This window comes from Sminthopsis crassicaudata, chromosome 5 (genome assembly GCF_048593235.1).
Source record: "Sminthopsis crassicaudata isolate SCR6 chromosome 5, ASM4859323v1, whole genome shotgun sequence".
Taxonomy (NCBI): Eukaryota; Metazoa; Chordata; class Mammalia; order Dasyuromorphia; family Dasyuridae; genus Sminthopsis; species Sminthopsis crassicaudata.
This window is the reverse complement of record NC_133621.1, coordinates 63,827,953-63,842,697: the sequence shown is the minus strand read 5'-3', so window position 1 is coordinate 63,842,697 and position 14,745 is coordinate 63,827,953. Positions and strand designations below refer to the sequence as shown.

At 36.1% G+C, this 14,745-nt stretch overlaps 1 protein-coding gene across 6 annotated transcripts in view; it reads left to right on the top strand.

Moving 5' to 3' along the window:
• The window catches only part of MKX (mohawk homeobox), a 99,796-nt gene that overhangs the window by 5,967 nt on the left and 79,084 nt on the right, over positions 1–14,745 (top strand). For all 6 annotated transcript variants that reach the window (XM_074266998.1, XM_074267001.1, XM_074267003.1 and 3 more), the window contains exon 3: positions 13–172. In XM_074266998.1, coding sequence (XP_074123099.1) covers positions 13–172 — 160 coding nt within the window. The remainder of the gene's footprint in view (positions 1–12; positions 173–14,745) is intronic.

The following is a 14,745-nucleotide window of genomic DNA, read 5'->3' as shown; positions in this document are numbered from 1 at the left end:
CGGTTTTCCCAGGGCTCGGCAAAACGGAGGAAAGGTGAGGCACAAGCGGCAGGCCCTACAGGACATGGCGAGGCCCCTCAAACAGTGGCTTTACAAGCATCGGGACAATCCATACCCCACCAAGACCGAGAAAATCCTGTTGGCCCTAGGCTCCCAGATGACCTTGGTGCAGGTAAATCAGGGTTTACTCGGGCCCATGCTTTTCTAAAGGCTCCTGCCTATGCCAAGAGGCGAGTCAGACTGGTTTAAGAGCAAGTTCCTTAAATTTGGAGTCCGAAGACCTGGGTTCAAATTCCATCTTTATTAACTGTGTGGTTTGGGTGAATCTCGGCACTTCTCTGCCTCAGTTTCCTCCCCTGTAAAAGGAGAAGGTTGGCCTTTAAAGAACTTTTGAACCAGGAATCCTATCACAGTATCACAAGACCAGCTTTTAAAAGTTAGCTACTTTGGCTTTCTTTCTTAGAGAGTAAGAGAAAAACTGTAGTCTCTAACAAGGAGAAAGGTTATTGTTATTGTTTTTTTTCTTTCAGTAGTTTGGGGGCACCTCAATACTGATCCTGAAAAGTAGTGGGATTTGAAGAATAAGAGGAAAGGAAAGTTTTTGGATTAAAAGTGTAAAGCTGGGAGGAACCTCAAAGACTCTCTTATCCAATTTCCTCATTTAACAGAGAAATTCAGGCCCTGACATGAGAGCCGCCAGAGATCACTCTAGTAGGAAGTGTCAGAGGTTCCTTTTGAACCCAGTGCCTGTAACTCCACAGTCTGTGTTCTTTCCATTCTACCACACTGTCATTTCCAAGTCATCTTTTCATTTGTTGCTGTCCTTCCCTTCTCCCGGCATGGAAAAGCCCAAGGGTCTATTATCAATTGCAAATTGAGTTTTTCAGGTATCCCATGGAAGGTTGCTTTCTAAAAATGCAACTCAGGGGTTATACAGATCCCATATGGAACACCAAACTAGGAGGGAATCAGAAGTCGGGTCTTATCCCTTTAGTGCTCTGCAAACCTTAGACAAATATTTTTTATTTTTTTTTTACCACTTTATATCAGTTTCCTCATCTATTAAATTGAGAAAATACTACCTGCCTCGTGGATCTCACAGGGTAGTTGCAAGAATGAAAGGAGACAAAGCTTGGGAAAGTATCATCTAAACAGTAAAGAATCACAATTGAGCTATTTTTAAGCAGTGGTTTTCATTGTTGTTTGTTGGGGGATGGGATGGAAAAGAGGGATTTCTGGACTTCTGATTTTATAATGTCCCTCTTAAGAAATCAAGAATGGGGAGTATTTCATACATATTCACAGGCATGGAAGAAGGAAGAAAAGTAGGACAGGGGAGGGGGAGAAAGGCAAGGATCTTCATCCCAGCTTCTTACACTGGGTCCATGGATTTCATAACTGAATGTTGAGATCATGAAATCATGATTTGTTATCAGTAAATGTTTGACTTGTATATCTATTTCAAATACTCAGGATTATGTAAAATTTTCTTGGACAAAAAGGGGTCACAAGTAGAGAAAGTTTAAGAGGCCCTGATCTTCATAGAAGTGTATAATAAAATGAGGATTTAGAATTTTGTATCCATGCTATACATAGAAATAATCCCATGCAGAAGAATTTCGAATTTTAGAATTCTTTGTCATATAATACAGTAGTATATTTTCTGTATGACCACTTCCCATATGGTAGGTCCACAGTTGGTTTATAGAATTTGTACATGTGTGTTGTGGGAAAGGATAGGGACAGGAGAACTGCTAAGTTTCCTATGAGAGGCTGTTTTGGTTTGGAGGAAGGAGGATTCTGTTAACATTCCTTTCATATTTTTGAGTGACCTTGTCATATGTAGAAAGTAGTAGAAATGTCTTTCCCAATCAAGATGGTACCATGAGCTTTGTTTAAAATAATCAAAAGTAGAAGGAGGTAGAGAGGATAATGGAAAAGACATGTAACATCTCAGAAATAAGGCAGTTTTGCATCTGTGAATACTAGACAAGTCTCTAAAGCTCTGGATTTCCAATAAAAAATTAAAGGATTAATGCCTGAAATAAATATAAGATAAATGAAAAGTAATATTCTAAAGTATTTAGGAATAAGTCTAAAAACATTCAGCAGTTTGATTTGCATCCTATTTTATACTATTTTTTGAGAGTTATGAAGCAATATTTTTGGAATAAAACTACACAGAAAAGGTCATTTGCAATGTTCTTTTAGCAAGAATTTATTTTTGGTAGAATTTTGTATATTAGATGAAAACATTAATAAGGGGTCACATATATATCACAAGATATATGTATCAATAAATTTAATTAGACCTTTCCAGTTTCTTAATAAATATTTCAAATCAGAAAATTACTCAGCTTCAAAAACAAATCCAAATGATCAAATATTAGCATGACAGGTGCCATTTATTTTGAAAGTACAGTTGCTTTTAGAGATGTCAGGGTGCTAGACAGTGATGAGAACAGTACATTGGCTTATTTTCATTGGTTTAAGTCAAACACACAAAAATACTTTGAATAAAGCCATATTTCAACATTTGGTATATTTTTCAAGTTGTAAATGAAGAAAACTTATGTTTTTATTTAGCCTTAAAAAAAAAAAAAAAAAAAAAAAACAACTCAACAGTGACTAAAGCTACAATTTGTTATTAGTGAGGATATTTAAGTTTGGTTGGCCCAGTCAAATATTTTGATTGGAACTGGAATCAAAGCATTTGTCATTTTAATCAGGAGTAAAAATAATTTGACACACATATGTGGTGGTTCAGATCCACATTACTAGCATTTTTTAGGGTAAATGTCATGATAGCTAATTTATAGGAAAAATCCTTTCCATTCAAGATGTTCATTTTTCTTTTTCTTACATGTAAGCCCCAATAAATCAAAATTGGCACTGAAATGGAGAAGGCCACAGAATGTCTCACATGGGTTTCTAAATGAAGCAGAAATCATGATTTATGGCAATAAATAATACCTGTTTCATAATATACAAATTGTGTGTTTAATATAGTTGGTTTCAGGAACTTTGAAGTGGAGAAAATAAAAGTTTAGTTAGAATAACTGACGGGCTCTCTGTCTAAACCAAACTGACATCATTTGGGTGCAGTACTTCTAATACAGATTCCTTGGACGTTTACACAAGGAAAATATATCGTCTGGGCAACCAGAGTAGATCTTGAACTGAAAAAGGGAGATCATTACTTAAGTACTTTGTAGTACAGGGATCAATGAAGCCGAGTTGAATTCTTGTAAATCAGAGACCAAATTACAAAGAGTGTCTTGGGGTCTCCCTGTGACTAAATTAGTTTATAGGCAGCAATTTTCCTTCTCTCTCAAAAACATTAAAAAGCTTACCCTAAAAGAATAATGACTAAAAGTAATTTTACTCCTAAAGTTGTTTTCTAAAATGTCTATGACATGAACTGAGGAAATTTGACTCACGATGTCCCCATTTTAAAAACATTCTATGGTACAGGATTTGCAAATGCAGTATTCCATCAAAGTTATCATTTTCAGTAACATGTGAAGGCTTTGTTTGTTGATAGCAAAGAGGGCCAAATATAAAAGAATTTTATTATCTTAATCTGTGGAAGTAAATAGAAATTATAGAGATAGATATAGATGTATGGATATATACACATAATACATAAAATATATACACATACCAATGTGTATATCTACATATGTATATATGATGTGTATGTACATTTATCTATATCTATACATATTTAAAGAAGTTTCTTTTATTTGCATGTCTTCACTTTCTTATCATTATGTATCTGATATAAGCAGACTGTGAATTTGCCTGCTCATTCTTTTGCTTAAGTGCCTTGTAGAATGTTATATGTTTTACATTTACACATACCTTTTGAATAGGTTTTTCAAAGTAGAAAATTCAAGTCCTCAGGCTTTTTAGGAGGAGCAGTTTTGACTACTTTATCTACTCTTGGATAATAGTAATCATTTTTCAATTGAATTGTCTTTCTCCCTAGAAGTTAACAAGAAAAAAAACTAAAACTTAAATGGAAGAAAATAAATAATAATTAGAGGAGTAGACAACTACTTTATATGACATCTCACTGAATACTTATGACAATCCTAGGAGACATACTATTATTATATTTAATTTATCCGATAATGACTTTTTGAACTTTTGTTTTGGGTTTTGTTTGTTTGTTTGAACCTGTGAATGTCATTACGTAAAACAGGTGTCAAACTTGCCATCAGGAATTCAGGTGTCCTACAATATAGTCAGGTATAGCAACAACTAATGTGTAATTGGGAAACATTTAACAAAGAAAATGAAAATACAATGAAACAGGTAATATTACATTTTAAAACTATATCAATGTGTAGCCAGCAGGAATCCTTAGGTATGTTTAATGGCCTCCTTTCTATTTGAGTTTGGTATCTCTTGTGTAAAAAACTCCTCAGCAAAGAAACTACCTCTACCAAAACAGATCAGGAACAATTGTATAACTTAGTGGAATTACTGAATTATCTGGGTCCACTGAGAGGTTAAGTGGCTCACTCAGTGTCTCACAGTAGAATGTGTCAGAGGTTGTATTTGAATTTATGTCTGACTCTCAGACCAAGAGTCCTATCCATAATGCCAGCCTGCCTCTCTCTCTGACAGAAATAGGATAATAAATCAAAACCCATACTCTCACAACAAAACAAAACCAGACTTGAACATCTCAATTAACTTAAGTTTTCCATTTTATCCCTCCCATTAGAATAAACAGGCTGACCTAATTGGTGTGATATTTGTAATACTCTCATTTGCTTTATTAGCCTGAAATATTTTTATTTCTTATTTTGACTATTTAATTAAATTTAAGCAATCATATATGCATGTTTATATTGTGTATGTGAAAAGGGACAATAATAGAATTTCCTTTCCCAAAGAAAATAATAATAGTCATTTTATGGAGTAAAATTGATTTGCCTTTACATGATCAAGATAATGGGTGACTGAAATTTTCATAAAATAAAAGTTTATAAAAGGATAACTCTGAAAGGGTGGGAATTAATTTATTCAGCTCCATTCTAAAGAATTTTTAGTGCTTCTCGATCAGTAATGTGCAAAAAAATGGGATTTAAGCAAGCTTTTGAGAGAGATAGAAGTGGGGATAGACTAAGGATCTCAGTATTTTTATAAATGTGTTTTTGAACAGGAATTAAATTAAAGCATAGGGAAGTGGGTGTGAACCCCCACTTCCTTAATTTTTTTTCTAATGATCCTAAAGTATAGTGCTATTAGACTCCAAGATTATATCTCAAAAATGAAATGCTACAACTCTTTTCTTTTTACTAGAAAGCTCAAAATATGAGTTTTTCACATGGAATTTTTTTAAAAATATTAAGAATGATTTCAAAAAAGTGGATGTTGCTATCTTTTCAATAAGTGAAGGACATATCCATGTAACAATTCTTGTTAAAGGGAATCAACTTGATTCAAGTTTTACCCTGAACTCTGTCCCATTTTGGTTTCTTCACCATACTTGTCATTTTGTTAATGCAGTTCTCTCTCTCTCTCTCTCTCTCTCTCTCTCTCTCTCTCTCTCTCTCTCTCTCTCTCTCTCTCTCTCTCTCTCTTCTCTCTCTCTCTCTCTCTCTCTCTCTCTCTCTCTCTCTCTCTCTCTCTCTCTCTCTGTCTCTGTCTCTGTCTCTCTCTTTGTCTCTCTGTCTCTGTCTCTGTTTCTGTCTCTGTCTCTGTCTCTCTCTCTTTCTTTGTCTCTCTGTCTCTGTCTCTCTGTTTCTGTCTCTGTCTCTCTGTCTCTCTCTCTGTGTCTCTTTGTCTCTGTCTCTGTCTGTCTCTCTCTCTCTCTCTCTCTCTCTCTCTCTCTCTCTCTCTCTCTCTCTCTCTCTCTCTCTCTCTCTCTCTCTCTCTCTCTCTCTCTCTCCTCCCCCCTCCCTCTCTTCCTCTCCTCACCTTCTCTCCTTCTTTACCTCTTTCCCTCTCTCCTTCCCTTCCTCTGCCTCCTTCCCCCTGCCCCAGCCCTGGCTCTCTTCCTCCCTCCCTTCCTTCTGTAGAGATGTTTGCAAAGTTGGCAGTTCATAGGCTTCATGGTAACTGGTAAAATATTTAACTAAAGCCCAAATCAATCTATTTGTATTAGTCCATACATAAATTTAGAATTAAATGCCATTGTATGGAAGTCAGGTGATAAATATTTCAGCTGAATAATCTACAATAAGTTTGTTAGCTTTAGTGTATTATAAGATGGACAACTTCCAAGCTAACTCTTTAGGTTTACTGCAATGATTATCGTGTCAATATGATGGATGCAAAGAAGCCCCATTAGAGTAGCATGAAAATTACCTAGTTTTTTCTGCCAGCTAAAGTCTGGGACTTCTAAGCTGTCACTATAAAATATAGGGTTTTTGTACACTATGAATTTGACTTGAAAATGCCAATTCAAAGACCACTAGACTCACTCTGGAGCCCTGTTTTATGTAAAAAAGGCTTTAAGGAAAATCATAATGACATGCTGAAGGAGTTCCCCATACTAAGTTCTAGGTAAAAACTTTGAATCAATATTTTTATTATTGTTAAGCTGGTTACGTTTTCTTTCTTCAATAGAAATTCTGTATTTGAAAATTTTATTTCTCTAACTTAGCTACCATTTGGTTAACTGTTTGCATCTGGGGTTAAGCATCAGAGAGAAATTCAGGTCTGGTGTCCACTCTGAATTTCAGATTATAAGATATTGATTTAGTTGATATTATGAGCATAGTAACAGATTAGACTTCAATAAATCTTGTGAAATCAGCTTGGAAATATCCCTTCAGTGTTTTTATTAAACTCAAAAAGTCCTAGAGTTCAAGATCTTAGAGATCTTAGAGATTTCAGAGATCTCGGAGATCAGTTAGCCTAATGTCTGTCTGAAGTGAAACTTCCCTTCTCCAGCCTCCTTAATCAATTAGTCATCTAGCTTTTGCTTTTGAATGCCTCCAGGAATAAAGGAACTCAAGGTAGTTAATTTTTTTAAAAATAGCTCTAGTTATTAGGGAATTCATCTTTACATTGAGTTAAAAATTGGTTTTCTGTAACTTATACTCTTTCTTCTAAACCCCAAAAGTTAAATCTAATCCTGCTTCTCAGGTCCTATATTTAAATGTTATGGTTCCCACCCCTTTCCCATCCTCAGAAGTAACCTTTTTTGCAGTTTAGTGTCCTACTTCAACCAATTCTTGTATAATTTAGTTTGAAGTCCACTGGTTACTTTTGACTTGATCTGTACCAGCTTGCTGACATATATTCTAAAATCAATCAATATCTACTAGGGTTCTTCCCCACCCCACAACATATTAGACATTTTTTTTTCTCAAAAGGGTTGCCATTTTTTTAGAACTTGACTGGTGAAGGTCCAAGGCTCACTCTATACCTCCGTTGACCTCAGTTTTCCTGGTCACCTAAGGGCATTTAAAATATCCACCCAATAGAGGTTAGGACCTTTCAGACTTGAGAGATGTCCCAAGATCAGAAGTTACCACACCCTATCCTACTGACCAGATGTTACTGTATGGAGAAGACCAGGAGTCCACCCAAGCTAAATGCCAGAGTAGCCTTGTTGAATATTATCCCTACACTAAGGCTAAGTAAACCTCCTTTAACTGCAAATGACTTCTGAGAACCTCATTTCTTACCAATGAAACATGAATTAACAGGATCACAGAAGGGCTGGTCTGAGTCAGGTTTGGGCAAACACTATCCTCCAAATGTAGTCTGACTAAGGTAAATCCTGACTCTAGATGTATTTGACCAAGGAAATACATGGTAGGATCCTTTTTCATTCTAGATACTCTTCTTTCACAAATGCAGCCGAAAATCATGATAGCTTTTTTGGCTGCCAAGTTATAATTTTGATTCATGTTGACCTTGCAGTTAATGAAAAACCCTTAGTCATTTTCATGTGAATAAAAACTAAGTTCTAATCCTCTGTTGGTAAAGAGGATTTTTTTTTCATCTATGAGCAAATCTTGTTGTTAATCCTGGAAACAATATCTTGCATATAATTAAATATTTCTGTCCATTAGCTAAGGTATTTGTGATTTCACTGGTGTGGCAGATTACAACCCAACCCTATCTAGTGCTCTTCACTTTTGAGACTCTTGTCGATATCCTCTAATAAATTTAATCACTGGAGGCCCAATCAATAATCGAAGGGCTCTAAATCTCTGGGCATTATGTGGATATGCGGTCCTATCACTTATCCTTCATTCCCTATGTCTGGCTCACCTGCTTTCATAACCATGTGTTTTTCTGCTGGCATCTTATCCCCACTTCTCCTATGCAATTTCTCTTAGTAATACATGGCAGCTTGCTTATAAACAACATGAGCTTCTTTATTTGCCCTTTGAGATATCACTGAAAGAATATTGTTTAAAAAAAAAAAAAAAGGACCTTTTTAACAAGGAAAATCTTAGGGTCATTGAAAGAAGTGTAGTTTCCCACAGGGGAGCATGTCAACTCTCTTCCATCTCATTGCCTATTTGTAATGTTTTCCCAAAGAAAGTATTCATATTATAGAGGCATGAAGCTCTGGTGTAGTCTACGAACTTTTGGCTTTTCTCATTTTTTATTCCTGAAACATATTTTCCAACATAATTTGCCAGTTTTCCTTATATATTTTCCAACATAGTTTGCCACCTTTGCCTTGAAAACAGTATCAAAGTTTATGTCAGTTTAATTTGGAGTGTTTTGTAAATTCTTAAGAGAATTACTTTATCTCCAGCTGTTCTGTCACAGATATTAGTGTTAAAATGCAAATAGTTTCTTGGTGATATTTTTGCAGATACTTATCCTGAACACTACAATGCAAGATGACCAAATTTCCTGTAAAATGAAATTTTTTGTTGCCTTTGGATGAGATTAAACCTGCCAATTCCTTTAAAATGTGGTGCCCAGAACTAAACACATATTCAAAGACAAAAATACAGTGGGAGTATTACCTTCCTCATTCTGGGACACAATAACTCTATGAATTCATCCTCACATTGAATTAGGGTTTTTTTTGGTTGCCATGTCACACTTTTGATTCACACTTACTTTGGAGTCAATTTGAATGTCAAAGACTTTTGTGTGCATATGAATCAGAGTTAAATCAAAATTTCCCCATCATCCCCAGTTGGTGTAATTGATTATTTTTAATATAACTGCAGAACTTTACATCTATTCCAGAAAGTAATGCTGTTCGCATTTGTTGAGTTCTGTTCAGTTTCACCTTTATTAGATTTTGCCTGCTTTTCTAGTCTATTCAGATCTTTGGGGAATCTCAATTTTATTACCTGGCACATCAATTATCTCTGCCAATTTCATGTCATTTGAAAAATCAATAAAAATGCCATTTTTTTCTCTCAGCTTATTAATAGAGCTGAGAGCTAAGAGAATTCATCAAATTCATCAAAGAGAGAACTTCAAACACTTCTAGGTTGATATTAATCTTCTTAATAAATAATCTTGGGTCTTGTTATTCTTCTGGTTCTGAACCTACCTCATTGAACTGAGCCACATTTCTCTACACTGTCCACCAGGATATTCATAATAGCTAGCATAATACTTTGGGATTGCTTGGTAATACATTGGATAAAATGCTGGACCTGGGGTCAGGAAGATTCATCTTCATGAATTCAAACATGGTTTCAGATACTTACTAGCTGTGTGATCTTGGACAAGTCACTTAACCCTATTTGCCTCAGTTTCCTCATCTGTAAAATAAACTGGAAGAGGAAATGGCAAATCATTCTTTGCCAAGAAAACCCCAAATGATGTCACAAAGAGTTAGACATAGGGGCAGCTAGATGGCGCAGTGGATAGAGCACCAGTCTTGAATTCAGGAGGACCGGAGTTCAAATCTGGCTCAGACACTTAACACTTCCTGGCTGTGTGACCCTGGGCAAGTCACTTAACCCCAGCCTCAAAAAAAAAAAAAAAGAAAAAAGAAAAAGAAACAAAGAGTTAGACATGACTGGAAATTACTGGACAGCAACAACAACAGCAGTATAATGCATATCCCACTAATGGATATGAGTTTAGCTTGGTATAATTTTGTCCTTAACCATGAGACCTTGTAGTAATGATTACCACTCCAAGTTCTCAAAATTTTTCCTGCAAGAATTTGTTCTAGAATTAGGCCAAGAATCTGGTTAGAGTTTATTCTCCTTTAGTTTGCAAAGTCTCCCTTCTTCTCCTCTTAGAAAACTGGGGCATTTGGCCAGCCCCCACCTTAGGCATCTCCCTTGTTCTGCATAACTCTAAATATCTCTAAAGCCCAGTGTCCTGGACCTCAGAGATGCTTGATAAATGCTTTTTGAATCTCAGCTTTGTTCCCAAGTGGGTTCTGTTCTGATCACCCACCATATTTCCAAACAGTCAAATCTGAAGCAGTCTTTTTCATCTCACTTCTACAATGGAAGTGGCAGGATGATGGAAAAAGAAAATCAGGAACTTTGACTAAGAATCGTCATTTAGCTGTTGTTATTTTTAATGTGTGATATTTGTTCAGTGGCCAGCTAGTTCACACACCTTGAAGGACTGCACCATCAGCATAGACATTCTCACAATAAATGAAACCAGAAGACAAAAGAATGTTTGCCAAATGGAAGGCCAGCTTGCACAGGCCCTCCCTTTAGAAATGGAAATGAAATGAAGAAACTGAAGGATCTGGCATCCTTCTATTCCAATACTCTATGAAACATTGTTTCCTAGTATACCTGCTCACTGGACCTTACTATGACCAAAATAAATATAAGAAAGAAGCAAAATGAAAAAAAATTGCAGTTTTTGTACCAATCATCATTGAAGAGGATAAATAAGAAGAGAAAACCTATGAAAAACTTGACCAATTCTTCCTTTAAAAAAAGTCAAAATATTCCTTGAAACTCAACATGAAAATGGGTACAGAGGAAGGTGGCAAAAAATTAGGAAGTATGGTTTGTGGTCAATAGGTAGAAGAAGTCAAAAGTTTGTAAATAGAAAAATAATAATAATAATGGGACAGAGTTCCCATTGAGTTCAAATTCTCCTTTATATATCTTAACTTTGTAATCACTGGTCAAGTCATTTAATCTCTCTGTTCACCAGTTTCTCCATCTACACAAGATTGAGGTTGGGTTTACTAGTCTCTAAGATCTTTTCCAGATTTAAATCCATGAACCTACCCAGATGACTCATGCCTTTACAAAGTTTGTATAATAGGAAGGCACTGAATGTGTTAAAGATAAGATAGCACCATGAAAAGTTAAATGAACTAAGTTCCCTGCTCCTACCTTTTTTGTTTGTGATAGACCTTGGATTTCATTAGTAGAGAGAGAGCTCCTGGGAAGGAAGCAGATTGGCATCTTCTCTGAAATGTAGAGTCTTAGAGATTTTATTTACATAACTGACTCATAGTCATAGTAACTTGCCTAAGGTGACATGGTTGATAAGTATCAGAAACGGGATCTGTACTTAGGGTTTTATCAATAGCCCTCATCAAGAGGAACATTTCCATCACCACGAAGGGAAGCTCAACTGCCATCTATGAGCAGGTAAGCCCAAGAGCCTTAGGAATAGCAACATTATCACCATTACATGCCCCCCAAGTATTGTCCAGGGAGATAACTCTTATAGAGATGAGAGACCTGGCAATTGTTTCTCAAGATTCTGTATCCCTCCCCTCCTCAAGAGTCATAGCTATTGACGAATCAAAAAACAACATTCTTACAACCAAAAGTCTCGGAATTACTGAATGGTAAATAGAAATGGCACTAAAAAAAAAGATTCATTACTGTCTCTTTTGCCTACACTTAAAAGGTCACTGGGCTTTTCTATTGGATTTTTTTTATATGTTGTCTTCCTGTATTACATTGGGAGCTCAGTGAGAGTAGAGACTAACCCATGACAAATACTTTTTTTATTAATGAAAACCTTTTCATTCATTCTTGATTCAAAGATCTGTTCTCTATCCGCTATCCCTATTGCTTTTTAGGGAATATATAACAGAACATTAAAAAAAGACATACGCAAATCTGGCCTCAGACACTTAACACTTCCTACCTGTGTGACCCTGGGCAAGTCACTTAACTCCAATTGTCTCAAGAAAAAAAAAAAGCAGCAATCATGCTGATGAACAAAGAATATTAAATTCCATTACAATAAACTTCAAGGTGTTACTAAAATTATTTTATGGTGGAACGATGAGGTGGGTCCAGAATTGAACAGGAGAAGCTTTGAGAAATTGTCTTGTGTTTTGAATGCCTCTGAGCTTCCTCCTGAAACCTAAGACCAACGTTCAAAAATATTTTGAAACGGGGAAGGAAGCAAGCACTTATTAATCTCCTACCATGTGCCAGACATGATACTAATTGGTTTACAAGTATTATCTCATTTGGTTCTCATAATATCCCTGGAGTTATGATGTTATTATAATTCCCATTTTATTGTTGAGACAGAGATTAAGTGATTTGCGCAGGTAATATAACTAGTAAGTTTCTGAGGCCAGAATTGAGATCAGTTCCTTCTGTCTCCAGGCTGAGCCCTCTATCCACTGTGCCAGCTAAAGCCTGTCATCTAGTGATGTTGGGAGGTTGTGAGCCATTCGTGCTCTAGTTTCTGAAGATCTGAAGTTGAGAATCACAGAAAAGGTGATGGACATGGATATATATATGGCGACAAGCTACATGTAGATGTGGTCTATAATACATATAGACACACCTAGAAGTCTGTGGTGGTCATAAGCAGATTCTAGTCCATTGCAAATGAGGAATCACACAGGAGTTGTGGAGTATAAGCCATGTCATCTGAAAAATTCTAAATGAAAAAATTATAAAGTTATGAATTATAAAAAATATGAATTAAAAAAGGGTTGATCATGAAGCAAGATCAAAGGATAATCAATGAAAGTCTTTGTGTTCCGCACCAGAGAACTTGTGACAGCTCCAAACACACTGAGAGGAACCTCCTTTGGTGAATCTTTGGGAGATATGACTGGGTAGTGGGAGGGACATGAATGGACAGTCTAGAGCTGCACTGTTGGAGGGAATAATCACATCAAGATCACAGATCCATGGAGAGAACTGGAGCATGTCAGAATGAGATTGAACATTGTATGACATGAGTGAGTTATTACATCTCTTTCTACATACGGTTTTGTTGTAATGGACATTGTAATAGGGCTCAATTTACAGCATATTAGAACCAGAAGGGATCATAGAGCAGAGAAGTCATCTGTTCAGCATACCTGTGGAGATGAGAAAAATATGGCTCAGAGAGATTAATTGACTGGTAAGCAGTAGGGCCAGGACATGAAGCTCAGTTGTTTGCTAATCCATCACTCTTTCTAATCACAATGTCATAGAAGTTTAGTGCTGGAACAGACCTCAGACCATTTCGCACAACCTATACCTGTAAAAGGATCCCCCTCCTCAATATACCCAATGATAGGTCATCTGGCTTTCATTTGAATGCCTCTAAGGAAGAGGAACCCATAACATTGGAGGCAGCCATTCTACTTTTGGGTAGTTTAATTGTTGGGAATGTTCAGGAGAGGGAAAAAAGAGGGAGTTCCCTTTTCATTGAGTGTAAAATTGTTTGTATTTATTTTTCTTTCTCTGGGACCAGGCAAAATAAGTCTACACACATTGTCCCTTTAATTGAATAGTTACAGGCTCACAGGTATGCATACATAGCTATAGCTAGCTATACAAAGTACTTATATAACATGTCTACAGACATAGACGTGCATCTATATGTATTATAGACTACATCTATATGTAGATTGTGTCTATGGACATATGTATAAATGTCCCTGTGCATGTCTATAAATGTATATGTAGGTATATATGTATATTTACAGACATAGGCATATGTAGGTGTATACATATATATTTAGGCATATATATCTGTAGACATAGGTGTATGTGTCTACATACATAAATGTATATGTTTCTCTGTGTGTATAAATACACACTACACTGGTAGCTGTTATTTTAGGAGGGATTTAAGGTGTTTAATGCATTCTGTTTAGTGCAAGACCCAGAGAAGTCTTGCAATTTGAGCTGTAACTGATAGGAGGGGATTAATTTGGCCCAAGACAAGTAGAAGATTTTTCAGTCTTTTTGAAAGGTAAAATGGTAGAGAATGAAATGGATAGATTGTAAGAGGGAAGAATGTTTGGGAATAACAGAGTAGTTAGGGCTAATTGCTCAAGGGTAATTGAGCTATATAAGTCATGTGGTGGTTGAACAATATTCATAGGGAACATTGGAGTTGGAAGGGACACCATAAAGGTCATCTGGTGTAAATGTCTGATTCTCCAGAGGAAGAAATTAAGACCCAGAGACACTGAGTTATTTGGCCAAGGCTACCCAAATAAACCAGGAAAAATGACTTTTAGAACATTCTTTTTTTTTTTTTTTTTTTTTTTGACTACCAGGCCAAGCTAAGAAGAGAAGTAGGAATCAGTGTAAGATTTGGAGCTTTGTGCTAAAATCAATGAATTTTTAAGTGGGGAGGTAGGGAATAATCATGTACATAACACCTACTATGTGCTAAGCACTATGCTCAATGTGTTCTACAAATTTTATCTCATTTGATCCTTGCAACAACCCTACAAGGTATGTCTAGTATTATTCCCATTTTACAGTTGGGGAAACTGAGGTATACAGAAGTTAAATGACTTGTTCAGCCAGGATAATGCAACTAGTAAGTATTTATTTAGGTCTTCCTAAGTTCAGGCCTAGCACTCCATTCACTAAGCCA